This window comes from Pterocles gutturalis, unplaced genomic scaffold (assembly GCF_000699245.1).
Source record: "Pterocles gutturalis isolate BGI_N339 unplaced genomic scaffold, ASM69924v1 scaffold41821, whole genome shotgun sequence".
Taxonomy (NCBI): Eukaryota; Metazoa; Chordata; class Aves; order Pterocliformes; family Pteroclidae; genus Pterocles; species Pterocles gutturalis.
In genome coordinates this window covers 26,452-40,289 of record NW_010099293.1, presented here as the reverse complement: position 1 = coordinate 40,289, position 13,838 = coordinate 26,452, and the positions used below count along the sequence as shown (strand labels likewise).

General features: G+C 39.0%; 1 protein-coding gene across 1 annotated transcript; it reads left to right on the top strand.

The window, feature by feature from the left end:
• The first annotated feature begins 3,980 nt into the window (after positions 1 to 3,980).
• On the top strand, positions 3,981 to 11,518 carry PSMA6 (proteasome (prosome, macropain) subunit, alpha type, 6). Its single transcript, XM_010075935.1, has 6 exons — positions 3,981 to 4,022; positions 4,778 to 4,859; positions 5,095 to 5,250; positions 7,205 to 7,383; positions 9,523 to 9,617; positions 11,313 to 11,518. The coding sequence occupies exons 2-6, from the start codon at positions 4,844 to 4,846 to the stop codon at positions 11,368 to 11,370; spliced, it is 504 nt and encodes a 167-aa protein (XP_010074237.1). The 5' UTR covers positions 3,981 to 4,022; positions 4,778 to 4,843; the 3' UTR covers positions 11,371 to 11,518.
• The last annotated feature ends 2,320 nt before the right edge of the window (positions 11,519 to 13,838 follow it).

The following is a 13,838-nucleotide window of genomic DNA, read 5'->3' as shown; positions in this document are numbered from 1 at the left end:
GGAAACGCGGCGCCTCCGGTGTCTGGGGAGTCTGGTGGGAGAATGGAGCAGCTGCGGCTCCGGTCGTGCCAGTGCAGGGGCCGAGGAGAGGGCTCCTCGCGTGGGATGAGGAGGCCGTAGAGCTGGGTAGGCCCTCTCGGGTGTCCCCTGCCACGGGGAGGGACCTCCTGTGATTTCCCGGTGTTTGATTTCATATGCTTGGAGACCAACCTGACAGCTGTTCCGAAACTGTTTATTCCCCCTGAAATGTTTATTTTACCAAGCTTATGAGCATTGTGTTTTGGAATATGGGAACTACAGTAGCTGTTTGAAATGGGACTTGAATTACCTCAAACCCTGCATTCCAGAGTAGCAAAGTCAGTTTTTGAAGGTAACCCGTGCTCTCTCGTTACACCTGAATGCCATGTGTTCTTTAGGTCGTGGCCTGCGAGAGAGCAGCAGCCATCCTTTGTTTCCAGGCTTCTTCAAACGTTCTGCAGTTAAGCTGCAGTCGAGCTTCATCTTCTGTAGGCCACTAAATCTTTTATTCATGTTTTTACAGTGCACCAGATTCTGCAGAAGAGCCTCATGGTGCTCCTTCTGCAGAATAGTCTGTAACAGCATAGTCAGCTCGCAGTCTGGTAAAACAGTTCACCGAGAGTGCTCCTGGAGGGTCCTCACAACAGGGCCAGATGAATTGTTTTGGCTTCATCATCCTGATGCCATCTTTCCCTGGAGCATAGTGGCTCTTCCCCAGCTTCAGTGGCACCACTGCATGTGCATTGCATGGCATAGCCATACATCCATCTGTTCTCCAGGAAATAAGGTTGCTGGGACCAGACTGCATGAATTGACCTTGGTAGCCAATAGTTTATTTTGTGTCTGCCCTTGAGTTTTTGTCAGGAAGAAGGCTATGTGGGATAGACTTCATGGGCAGGCAGTCCAATCTCGAGCAGTCCTTTCTCCAAGGAACAACTAGGAAAGTGCTTGTGTGCAGGTGTCTATACAGATGTACAAAGTTACCTGTACTAGATACCGACATGGGGGCTGTCTTATACCTGGAGTGTGTATAAGGCTTGTATGCAACTTACGTAGTAAGCCTTGTACATATGGATGGTAGAGACAGTGCTTCCTCACACAGGATGTCAGTGGCTCTGTAATGGAAGAGTCACGGGCTCCGACCTTCCCTTGACATTAAAACAGGCTGGTTGGTCTGCATTGCCTTTCTGGCTGTTTCTCCATTGCAGTACTACATGTAGGGAGAGGTTTCTGCATCCTGTAGTAAAGACAAAACTGAGCCTTGTTTTCCTACCTCCTGGGTGTGTTCAGCCATTAGGTTAGTGTATGAGAAATGTGCAGTACCTCCATATCTTTTACAGATGTCTTAGAAGCAAGCATCTGCATCTGTATTTGAGAGCCTCTGCACACAGCCTGAAGCTGCCTTAGAGATATTTTAAGTACCTGTATGCTATGGGAAGAAAAATACGTAGGTGTGCAATAGTTAACCTCAGGCAAGTATGAGCTCACTCTACCTGCAGCCAGGGTGATAACTCAGGCATGGTGCTGCACTAGTGTCTCTGTTGGCCAGCATCTAGCCACAGCATGGGCAGAAAACTCATGTTTGCTTGCAGTCGAATATCCAAATCTAGCTCCCTTCCCTCCCTTTCTTTGACATCCTTGTGCCTGTGCTGGATTCAGATTAACTAGGTACTGTCAAGTACTAGGACACATGTTGCTTTAAGGCTGCCTTAAAACTTGAAGTTTTTCTGGAATTTGGCAGTACCTGAAGAGATATTTCCAACGTAGTGATACTGGACTGACATGCCTGTGCTTTGCCTTAGATCTGCCCTCTGCCTCCGAAGCTCGAGAAGTTCATGTGCCTTTGAAGTGATCTCATATAAGAAAAGCAACAGTTATTTCATATGTATTTCTCATTGCTGTGGTTAAAATCCATCAGAGTAGTAGTGATGTCTTGTTTCGTATTAGTTTCAGTCTTTAAAGGTGATGTTTCATTTAAGTGGAATTTTGGGAGGTGAAGAAAATTATTAGGGTCAAATTTCTGACTTGTCATATGTTCAGGGAACATCAAGGGACTGCTGTTTTCAGAAAGAACATGTGCAGTACTGCTGAAATATTTACATAGCAGAGAACATATTAAAACACCACTAGCAATTTGTATTTGTTTACTGTAAGAGCCACTTCACTTCTGGGCTTGTCTCTTTGAAAACTGTGCAATGCAGATGGTAATAGAAACAGTGTGAGAAGGGACTGCAGTTCGGCAAGCCTGGTTGTCAGTACTTGTGAGCAGTACCAGTTTGTGAGGGCACCTATTCCTGCTCCCACCTGAGTGTCACAGAATCACAGAAGAGTTGAGGTTGGAAGGGATCTCTGGAGGTCATCTGGTCCAAGCCCTTGCTCAAGCAGGGCCACCTACAGCTGGTTGCACAGGACTGTGTCCAGATGGCTCTTGAATATCTCCAAGAACGGCAACTCCACAGCCTCACTGGGCAACCTGTGCCAGTACTCAGTTGCCCTCAAGTAAAAAAGTGTTTTGTGATGTTCAGAGGGAACCTCCTGTGTTTCAGTTTGTGCCCATTGCCTCTAGTCCTGTCACTGGGCACCACTAGAAAGAGCCTGGCTCTGTCCATCTTCTTTGCACCGTTCCTTCAGGTATTTGTGCACGTAAATAGACAGGTGTTGCAGAGCCCTGGCCTGGGGCTTCAAGCATGACTGGTTTGGAGGCAGTGCTAGCTCATGTCTCACTGGGTTCTGTGCTTTGCTGCAGGCTAGCACTGAGCATCCCGCGGAAGGTACGCGAAGAGGTGAGCAGAGTTGCACATCTAGTGGAGAGAAAGGGGGAACATTCTTTATGGCATGTTTGGGTAACCAGTAAATGCTCTGATGCCCAAGAGTAATACATACAGTGCCGTAAGTATGTGGCAATCAGCCCTTCCACAGCACTGACTCAGCAGATTGAACATCAAGATCCTGGCATTGCAAGACTTGGGTTTTCATTTTCAGATTATTCCTCTCCTGTTACGCACTCTCTTCCGTAGATCTGAATGCAGCTTTTAAAACAGCTGAGTTTCTTGCTCTCGGTGTTTAGAAGATAGTTTTAGCAATTTACTGTGCTGTTAGTTAGATGTGTTCCAAATTCCAGTTCCATTCACATAGAAAACAAAAAAATAATCTAAATTTAGCTGCTGCCTGAAACTTGCCTCTCCTAACCAGATATTAGGAAGTTCTGAATGTTTATGATATATTACCAGATAAACAGTTTTTAAAATTGTTGTTCCTGAGGCTTTTGAAACCATTAATCAAGGGAAAATTTCTTACATCATGTCAAGTAAATCTTAATCCATTGTATTTATCTGAATAAATAAATGTTTAGTTGGCATGTGCATAGGTTTAATTTTAAAAAAGCAAATAAAAGCATTGCAGTGTTGGAACATCAAGTCTTTAAATGTGACAGTAAGGTTAAAACCCATCATTTCAGTTTTCATCTGTATCAGTTAAAATCTATGAAAGAAAATTACATCCTTGCAATGGTAATAATGCTTGAAATACTAAACTTCTACATGTTAAATAATATTCTGTAAGGATTTACAGTTATTGTAGGTTACGGTTGGACCATTTTGGTCAAGTGCAGAACAGCCTTTGTGTTTTAAAACAAATTCTCTTGCTGTTAAGTATTCTAACTGAACAAAAGGGCAAATTTTAGAAATATTTGAAGGAAGCAGTTGTAGTGGTTTTGTGAAGAGAGTCGATGACTTTAATTCCCATCAGAAAGTTCTTGTGTGCATTGCGCTAAAGACCTTAAAAACACAAAGTGTTGCACAAGTATTAAAAAGACCGGAACTTGGTGAGATTTCTGTGTTGGGGGGAGGTGTTTCAGAGTTAATTGTTCTATCATCTCTAACACTGTTTTTTATTAATATTTATATATTTTTCTAGAATATGCTTTCAAGGCCATAAACCAAGGCGGACTTACGTCTGTAGCTGTTCGCGGGAAAGATTCTGCAGTAATTGTAACACAGAAGAAAGTACCTGTAAGTAGTCCGGTTTTGAGTGGGGGACTGGAAGGAGATGAGGAAAAAGGTGGGAGTGAGACTCTGCAACATTGATATTGCATTTATTAGTATTGATGTGTATTGCTGTTTGAATTGAATACCTTATTACCGTTCTGCTTATTACAAGTTCTAGCTCCATTTAGTGCTCTGGTAGATTTCCTCACCAAGTACTGTAATGTTGGTTTTCTCTGTAGTTGTCAAAGGGATAAAGCTAAAATATGAAGTTGGTCCTGCTGTACTTCAGCATGCATACCTTAACTCTGGCTTGTCAGAGCTGAGTTGTCCGTAATCAGTTTCCTGGTTTATTTAATTCCTATTCAGAAAATGTTACACCAAGAGCACGCAGAACAGATTTTCGGCAGTGTTTCAGCACAGTTGTGGTGTATTGTTGACATAGGGGGAAAACCCTTATGTTTGAAGGGCAGCATGCAATAAGAGCACAAGTTTTCACATGTGTGTTCTCAAAGTTTCTTCAGATGGAAAAGGACTTTGATGTTGGTCATTATCTAGCTGTCAGCCTTTTCCAGATACTGGTTTTTATCTTTCCTACTCTACTGTTTCTTCCTTCATATGCCTATAGCAGTAAATAGTGGAGAGCCTGAAAGACAATTTTTAGCTGTTAATTGATTCTTTTGGGCTCTTCTGTAGATACCAGAGCATCCAGAGTCTGGCACTGTCCTGCTCAAAGGACAGTGTTTTCTATTAGATTACTTCTGTTTCTTCCTTAGGACAAGTTACTGGATTCCAACACAGTGACTCATTTATTCAGAATTACTGAAAATATTGGCTGTGTGATGACAGGAATGACAGGTATTTAATTCACCATATTTTTTAAGTATCTGAAGTGTGTTAGATTTTTTTATGTAATTTGACAACTTTGCATCACATAAATAAATTGTCTAGGAGATTTGTTCCACCTTGTCTAGTTCTGATGTGTATATTTAAAGATAACTTAAAGTTGGGCCTGGAATTTGCATTCTCAAGCAATGCTAGGAATAAACGTGGTACATGTTCAGTGAAACTAAAATGAGTTCTTTCTGTCTAGCTGACAGCAGATCCCAGGTGCAGAGAGCCCGCTATGAGGCTGCTAACTGGAAGTACAAGTATGGCTATGACATCCCTGTGGATATGCTGTGTAAAAGGATTGCAGACATTTCTCAGGTCTATACGCAAAACGCTGAAATGAGGCCTCTTGGTTGCTGTAAGTATAGTGGATTAAATTAATCTTTTCTGTTTCTTGTCTAAGCTTGCAACTTGAAGTGTAAGAAATTCTCACCCGTTTTCAAATAGTGCAAGATGTTGATGTAACTGAAGGAGTGAGACAGATGAACAGCCAACTGAGAGTGCAGTGCTAGAAGTCTTGAATTGGAGCCATGATTTTACCATTGACTCACCATTTGAGCTGGAGTAAATGATTTAGCTTCTTTGAAATGTGTGATACTATTTAACCTTAGTTTTTGGGGCCTAGTCTGTTTGCACTGCACAGTGATGTCTGGGAATGTTTTATACTCTTTTTACTGGTGTGTGTGTGTGTGTCTGGGTATATATCACTGTTAGAACAGACATGGGGAGTGCATGTATACTTGTGCAGATTTTGTGGCTTTTTTATCTGAGTAGCATGTATAGGACAAAAATCCACATAATTTTTGCTCTCACTTAACCATGATATATATATATAATGTAGAGAAGAAACGTTTAAAAATATTTCACTTGCAAACATTTCTACACCATTCTTGTTTTATAACACGTGCAGCTTAAATGAAAAAAAGATGTGTGCAAAGTTCTTTTTTGTAGATATTCCTGGTCATCTGTGTGTTCTGAGGTTGGTTCTGACTTGTTTTTTCTCTTACATTCGGCTGTGAGCAAATCATAACGTCACTGTTAGGCTGTCCGGGAACTGAGAAAGACAATGTTTCCTCAATTATTTTTTCATTAAACATTCTTTCTGCGTGAATTTTGGTTTGCTTGGTTTGGTTGGTTGGTTTGGTTTTTTTTCCTTTAAGAATAGTTTCAGAATTGATGAATCACTTCTCGTAATCATAGTAGACACTAGCAGTTCTCACTAAAGAAGTAACATTCAGAGTTGCACCACAGTTTCCATGATGGGGCAATTTTCCTGTGCTTGTATGGTTGTGATGTTTGGGAATTGTTTCTTTCTTCCCTTGGCATTGCCCATGCCTTGATACTACTGGAAAGTGATTTTTTTTTCTTTAAATACATTAATAAAATTGTATTTTTCTTAACTTTCCTTAACATTTTTTTGGAAAGATGATGGGAATTTTTTTTTCTGTTATAGTAGTAGCTGCTTAGAAGCTTATCAGCTATTACTAGTTAGAAGTTACACAAGTGTAAAGCAAAAATCATTTAAAACCTTGACCTTGTTCTGCTTTAAGGTTTTTTTTGCAAGTATTGCTTTCAAGTTATTTTTAATATGTATATTGAGACTATACAACTGTAAATGTAGAAGTGTGGGTGAACACTGATGCATTTCAGTGATGTGACCAGTTTGTGTTACTTGAAGTCTGTCCAACTTGAAAGCATTTAATCAAATAGTCTTCAAAGACTCTGTTTTATGTTCTGATATTTCCACATTTCATTTCAGATTTTTTTTACTTTAAAGAAAAGAGAAAAAGGGATGTAATGCAGTGCTTTTCAGGATTATAGTTGAGAAATCTAAAGTTGATCTTCTAATATTTCCATTAATTTCAACATATTTGTAAAGTTGCCTTCTGGTAAAAGGCACATGTTAATAGAACTCTTGTTTACACTTGTAAAGTGTTAAAACTATACACAGGAAGTGAACTGTGGCTAGGTTACCTTTGTATCAGCATTAAACTTTTGTATTTCCTGACTTAGTAGTTCTCTGCACACTGAGCATTGCAAAAATGTTTCTACATTTAATGACTAGCCTTCTTTGGGAATGATGGAAACCTAGTTTGCACTAAACTGAGTTGCACACTGGCAATGAGATGGTGGTAGGAAATGACAAATTAGAGATAGAGGGAAAATCACAGCTCTAGGTATTGGACTCATTCCCAAAAATGTACTACTGTGCATGCATGTGTTTCATGAGAGAGGTGTATCTATTCTACTCTTCAGTTGAATGAAATTGCTAAAATTGAGGAAAGAAATAAATTAACAATTTTATCTTCAAGGTATGATTTTGATTGGTATTGATGAAGAACATGGCCCTCAGGTATACAAGTGTGATCCGGCAGGTTACTATTGTGGATTCAAGGCCACAGCTGCAGGAGTTAAACAGACAGAGTCAACCAGTTTTCTTGAAAAGAAAGTAAAGAAGAAATTTGATTGGACATACGAACAAACAGTAGAGGTAGGTCAGCGGAAGGAAATAAAGATTTGTTAAGTATTTTTAATGAACATGCTCTATGTAGGCTTGTGATATAGAGCAATGCAGTTAGGCATTTCCTGTTTTCTTAAAGTTCTGTATTGTTGCCAGAGCAAGTACAGCTATTCCAACGAGAAAACCTTTTGAAGGTCTTTTGCAAGTGTTTAAATAGTCATCTATCTAATCTGCTTTTTCTGCTTTATGTTAGCTGAAGCAGAATCTGTAATTGTAGCACTCCCACTGTAGCTGGTGGTTGGTTACTACAATGCTTGATTCTAGGGATACCAGTACAATTTTCCTTTAGTGGCACTTAAAACAATCTTCACGTTAGAAAGTATTTCAAACAGGACGGGGTACTGTTTGTCTGTCATGTTAGTAAATATAGCACCAGTTGTTACACCTACTGTGAAAACTGTTGTTCAAGGCCCTCTATAAAAATGTATCCTACTTATTTTATAATTTATTTTATAATCATCCTTACTTTTTCACTTACACAGGAGAAACAGGTGGGCCATCTGTCTAAACAGTCCTCTTCCGTGGCCCTCCTGTTTCTCCTGCCAGGCATTGTTCTTCTCTCATAATGTGTTTCCTGCATCACAAGATCAGCAGTTGAAATGAGGAGTAATAACCTAAGCAACTGACTCCCCTGTAAGATTAGAGAGTATTGTATTAAGATCCCTATGTGCAGATGCTATGTGGATTTAGACCTTCAGATAAATTACTTATGAGGTCTACATCGGTGTGAAAATACCATTTAAACAGAAAGTTCTTCAGCATAAACTCAAGTTTTATATGTGTATCTTAATAAGTACTAATTTCCTTGGTAAGTGAAGATCCTGAGAGGATTAAATAGCATACTAAAATTGAGTGTATTTGAAATTCCCTCCGTGATCCTTTTTTATCCTGGCTAAATTTTTTCCACATCACATGTATTTTTCGCTGTTTGATTATACTGTGCCTGTCTCTTAGTTGAGCACTTGGACATAGCTGAAACAGTCTTTTCATATTCTTGTTTTTAACTCATAAAACTTCGAAGGTGTGGTGCAAATACTTGATTGGTAATTAATCTGCCAGTCAAATCGTGGATGCACTTCTATACCTTTTTGTTGTCTTTGTCAAAATGCTGAGATTATGAATGTCGATCAGATGCTGTTAGTCTAAAAGTCAGCAGTGACAGGGAGAAGCAAGCCTGTCAAGCAAAAACAAGAATCATGTTTTTGTAATGTTTTTTGCATGCGTGTGTGCACACACACCCTTTTTTTGTGTTAGAGGCAATGCTCCAAGAATAAGAATTGTGTTTGGGTTTGGTTTGGGTTTTTTTACAACTTGGCAGTCCTCTGATAAGACATTTATATAGTCATATAGAATTATTGCAGAGTCAATGTATTATCAACATATTGAAAATGTACTTTAGAAGTCTTGTGTGGTGTTCTACACTTCCTAACACATTACTGATCAGAACTAAAAGCCAACATGTCAGAATAACTCATTTGGTAAACATCTGGCTACATAGCTGTTTTATGGAACTTCTTTTTGTGCTCAGTCATCATTTTAGGAATACATCTTTAGCACGATTATAACCCTACTGCAGGGTTAAGTATGAGTGAGGTTGCAAATAACACCTTTTAAAACAATTGATGATTAGGGTGGTAAAAAAAAAATAGGTGAAGCCATGATGAAATGCAGCTTTTAAAAACAGCTAATGTAATTTTAATTACCAGAAGAAAAGCTAAAATGTAAACTATGCAAGTGACATGTGCTTTGAGTAATCTTGGACTGCAGTGATAATGTCTGTCTTGTTTGCCACTGGTGAAACATATTCTGGTTTTGGGACCCAGAATTTTAATCTTTGCATGATAAAAGGTTTTGGTTTTGTTGTGGGTGTTTTTCTGCTACAAAAATGACATCCCTTTACTTTTTGTAGATTAAGCTTTTTAGGGAGAGGACTGGAGAGGGACTGTATTCTGTAACGAGAGGAAACTATTTGAAACTTTTCAGCTGAGGTTTTAGGGTAAAGGAAATAACTTAAAACTAGAAGGAAGGGTAGTTGTTAATGCTATGTCTATTTAAAAAAAAAAGCCTTAGTGCTTTCTGTTTAATGATAGTTTTTTTGTCATCTTTCAGACAGCAATAACATGCCTGTCTACTGTACTATCCATTGATTTCAAACCTTCAGAAATAGAAGTTGGTGTAGTTACAGTGGAAAATCCTAAATTCAGGTAAGTGATCCATGTTGATAAAACTTGGTGTGTTTCTCTGGTTGTGTGCAATTAGTTTTAACTTCTTGTGTAATGGTAAATCAAGAAAAAGAGACGAATGTCGGAAGTTGAAGTTTTGGAAGTGGTTTTTTTTTTACTTATAACTCTTCAAAATGTGTAGGGGTAAAAGACAATGTTTAAAAAAAACCCCACACTTCTAAAATGTTTTACATTATTAAGGAATCCAGTCAAGAAAAGCGTATTTTATTTCTTAAAAGAGTATTGCTTTATGTGATGTTTAAAATTTAGTTACATCTGGTCTAGATGATTTTTCATGCTTAAAAGAATAAAAATTTTTCTTTGTATTAGTATCTGGAGTCCACTACCAAATCATAGTCATGACAACTAACGCAGTAAAGTCTAATTTATATTGGGGAAAATTTTGCAAGTCCCTTAAAAAATTAATCCTTCTCTCAATAGGATCTTGAAATGACTGTTGCTCATCTTGTAATTGTAGCAGGTTTTTAACATCTCCAGTATATAGTTAATAGATAATGAATTTGCATGATTTGAAATATTCTATTTAAATTGGGCAAGATTAAAAGATCCTGGATTTAAAAATCACTGCAGTGATTTGGAAGTGGCTTAACTTTTACTTTCTAAATAGACTGCATTCCCACCTAGCATGAAAGCAAGGCAACTGGAACTTCCTCCCTCCCATGTTATTGCCTGAATCCGAGTGCAGCGCACTGTGTGCAGCAAGGTTACTTGGTCAATCTATCCAGACACCTGGAAATCTTCGTGCTGAGGGCTATACTTCACACCAGATAGTGTCCTTGACAGCCTTCTCACAACACAATGTATAGTCGCAGAAGTACGCGTGAAATGTGGGAGAATAAGTTTTGGGGCTTTTTTGTTAATTCAGAAGGACCCTCTAGGTATGTCTTAGCTAAAACTTAGTTAAGGCTGGCTTGCTGCAGAGGAGTTCAGTTATTATTGCTTTTTTTATTTATTGTCGGGGTGGGAGGAACCCTAAACCAAAAAAAGAGAGGACCAGCTAGGTGGGAAAGAAAAGTCCTCTGCTGCTTTAGTCTAGCTACCTGGTAGGTGGCGAATGGAGGGAGGCTTCAAACCTTTGGGTCCCACAGGTGCAGTCTTTTGAGTGCTTCCTGATGTGTTTAGAGTTGACATGGTGATGGTGGGTGGTCTTGCCTTTGGTGGTATGTGTATAGGACAACAGATCAGCATAGCATTTTTGAGAAGGCATGCAGGAGCTGCATTACCTCTTTTCTACTGCTGCTCCAGGGTCAAATGCTAGCCTTCTGCCAAACTTCATTTACCCATCTTATGTCCTTTTCAGAAAGGATGGATACCAAGCAGAGGGAGAAAGCTATGTAAACTTGTGTCCCCCTCAGAGTAATCATACTAATTACCATACCCATTCTTCTCACCAGGTCCCAGCTTGCAAGGATATTACTCATGAAGAATTACCTGTTCTTTTTCTAACATTTGTTACCTCTTTGCTTTCTAGTGCCTTTGATTCTTCCTTTATTTTTCAAGAAGAATTGGAATGTTGGCCTGCGGCCCTGGCAACAGGGCTTTAAAGGGCTGAAAGACTCATTGTATAAAACTTAGTTGTGCAGATATTAGGTTGTAATATTGGAGCTTAAGGGGAAGAATCATGTAGCTATTTAAAATTTCTTTTTGTTCTTTCAGGATTCTTACAGAAGCAGAGATTGATGTGCACCTTGTAGCTCTGGCAGAGAGAGACTAATTAGCATTCCCATTTCCATTGTCTGTGCTTCTGGCCAGGGTATTTGGTGAAAAGAAAACACTTATTAATGGCTTCAAATTATGAGTGGAAAACAATGTTCACATATGATGTATTTTACTCTGTACAAATAAAACAGAGGTTTTTGAAATATTTGGTGTCTCCTTTTAATGTAATTTTTTTAACTTTCAGTTCTATGAAATTCTCATCAAAATGCTTGATGACTTTGAATGTTTCTGTGGTGATGGCTTGCCTTTTAGTTGTATTTCAAGATAAATTTTATACTCTAGGCTGTGTTTTTCATCTGAGCTATTTGGCTCCTAGTATAAAGTTTTAATTGGATCATGTGCTGTGTGTGTCTTGAGATAATTCCTACATTTACATGCGTTGTCATCTTGCTCTGATGCTGAAAGGCTTATAACAAATCTGGTTTAACTGTGGGGGAATTAAGATCTCAATATTTGCCCAGGTAGGTATGAGGATATAGGACAAAAGTTGAAGGGAGGAACTTGATCTGTGATTCCCAGTGCATTCCTTTAGACTGATTTATTTGAGGTGCAGGTAGTAAATTTAACAGACACCTGCTATAACTGAGCAGCTCTGAAGCTAACATTTATTTAGGGGAACAGATTCTATATGCAGTGTACTTTGGGATTTTGGCTCTTTGTCACCTACCTGGTTTTGAGGCTTTGGGCAGTGCCAGAAACAATGTTGGGTCTGGATGGGGCCAATAGACAAAGTCCATCAACAAGAATGTCTCTGGGAAGCAATTCCCCTTGCTCCTTCAAAGGTTTTGGGTTAGGAGAAAAGGCAAGACTGCAAAAACTTGAGTCAAGGTGAAAAAAACATATTTTTGTTTTGCTGCGGTTGAAGAGGTTTCAGCCTCAGCAGCAAAAAGGGAGATGATGTTGTGAGGGAGGACACACTGAGGAGAAAGGGAGGATTATCAGGCATTTTTAGTTGTTGGGTAGTCATGGGAGTCTTTGAAGAATGCCAAGCTAATACAACTTAGCTCCTTACCTTCATTCCTCTGCCATGCTGTTTCTATATTTAATTATGCCATAATTCTCTTTGATTTTTTGAGACGTTTGGGGAAGGCCTCATAAGTCATCAGAAACTGGGATAGCTTAATTTTTTTCTTTCTGCTTTACAGTTAAAGCCCACTGAATGTGTATTTTTCAAGTTCATTGCAGTAAAGGAGATGCATTTCAGTATTTGGTGGTTTTAACAAAAGATGATGCTAATCCTGTGTGATAACTAAGTTGAGGAAATTAAAATGTGCTGTGAATTGTTGACTTTACAAAGCTTCCTGAATTTCCATTAGTGCCTCCAAATTTCACCTTCCCTTATGTCAGTGTGGTATAGATGATAAGATGAAGCCAGCCTTGGTTTTGGGTTGGTTATCTGGCAGTTCTGTGTGGTTTTATGCAACAATTGGCAGAATAAATAGTAACAGCACGTTTGGAAAGGTCTGTGTTGTTCCAAGTGACAGCTGAGTTTCTCAGACTTCCTAGGACCTTTCTTCCTCATACTCCAGTTGTTTAACAACCTGGAATTTGAGTAGAGTTAAGTAGTCGTTTACTTTGACATTAAATGTAATGCACTGATACTTTGTTCTTGATCAGTTTTCATTATGCATATAAAACTTCACTAAAGACTTCTTGAACAAATTAAGAGGAAGATGACAATCAGGGAGCTGTATGACTAGAGCACATCTGCAGAGTATTTACTATTAAAACTCCCTGCAACACCTTTAATTCTAAATTTTGGAGCTTGTATGTGATTGTGTACCTCAGGTGGTGGTTCTGAGAGCAATGGGTGTTTGTTCATACCTTTTGCTTTTGCAACACAGAACATCCCATCTTGTTTTCAAAGGTGATGTAATAAGCTTTCTACAATATATTAACTGGGAATGTTGCATTTTTTTTTAATAAGCAAAGTTAAAATTGCAGCAACTGAAATGCCATTTTTGCTAGTATTTTGTCCTGTAGTAAAAATTCATGGTTCTCTTGTCATACTAATGATGGGGATTTTTCTTTTTCAGTCAAAGCTCTTTGTTGTTTAAGATAAGGCAGCTACGCAGATGGGGATACCTGACCTAATGGGAAATCCCCATGTATTGCACATACACGTGATCACATTCCTCACACCCCGCAGCAGACAGCACCTGCAACCAAACTGTACCAGCCATGGCTGGTGTTGAACTGTACCTAGTATCACCTGCTGTTTCAAACCCAGCACCTGCAGAGAAACTAGAGTATGCATGATATGATCCTAACACTTCTGGTTTGGGTGGGGCTTATCAAGAGTGATGCCAGACTTGGGCTCACTCCATGTATTTGTGTTCTGTTGCGCCAGTGCTGAAAACTCTGGTAGATGCAGTTACAGTGTGAATGCATGAGTAGTTAAGCAGGAATAGGATCAAGTCTTATTTGCATACTAGACCCAGATGAGTGTTACCTGTACTAAAC

Excerpts from the sequence above, each read along its gene's own strand:
- PSMA6 (XM_010075935.1), top strand. Across the intron at positions 5,251-7,204 it reads AATGAGGCCTCTTGGTTGCT|GTATGATTTTGATTGGTATT; the intron begins GTAAGTATAGTG and ends TTTATCTTCAAG. Across the intron at positions 9,618-11,312 it reads GTGGAAAATCCTAAATTCAG|GATTCTTACAGAAGCAGAGA; the intron begins GTAAGTGATCCA and ends TTGTTCTTTCAG.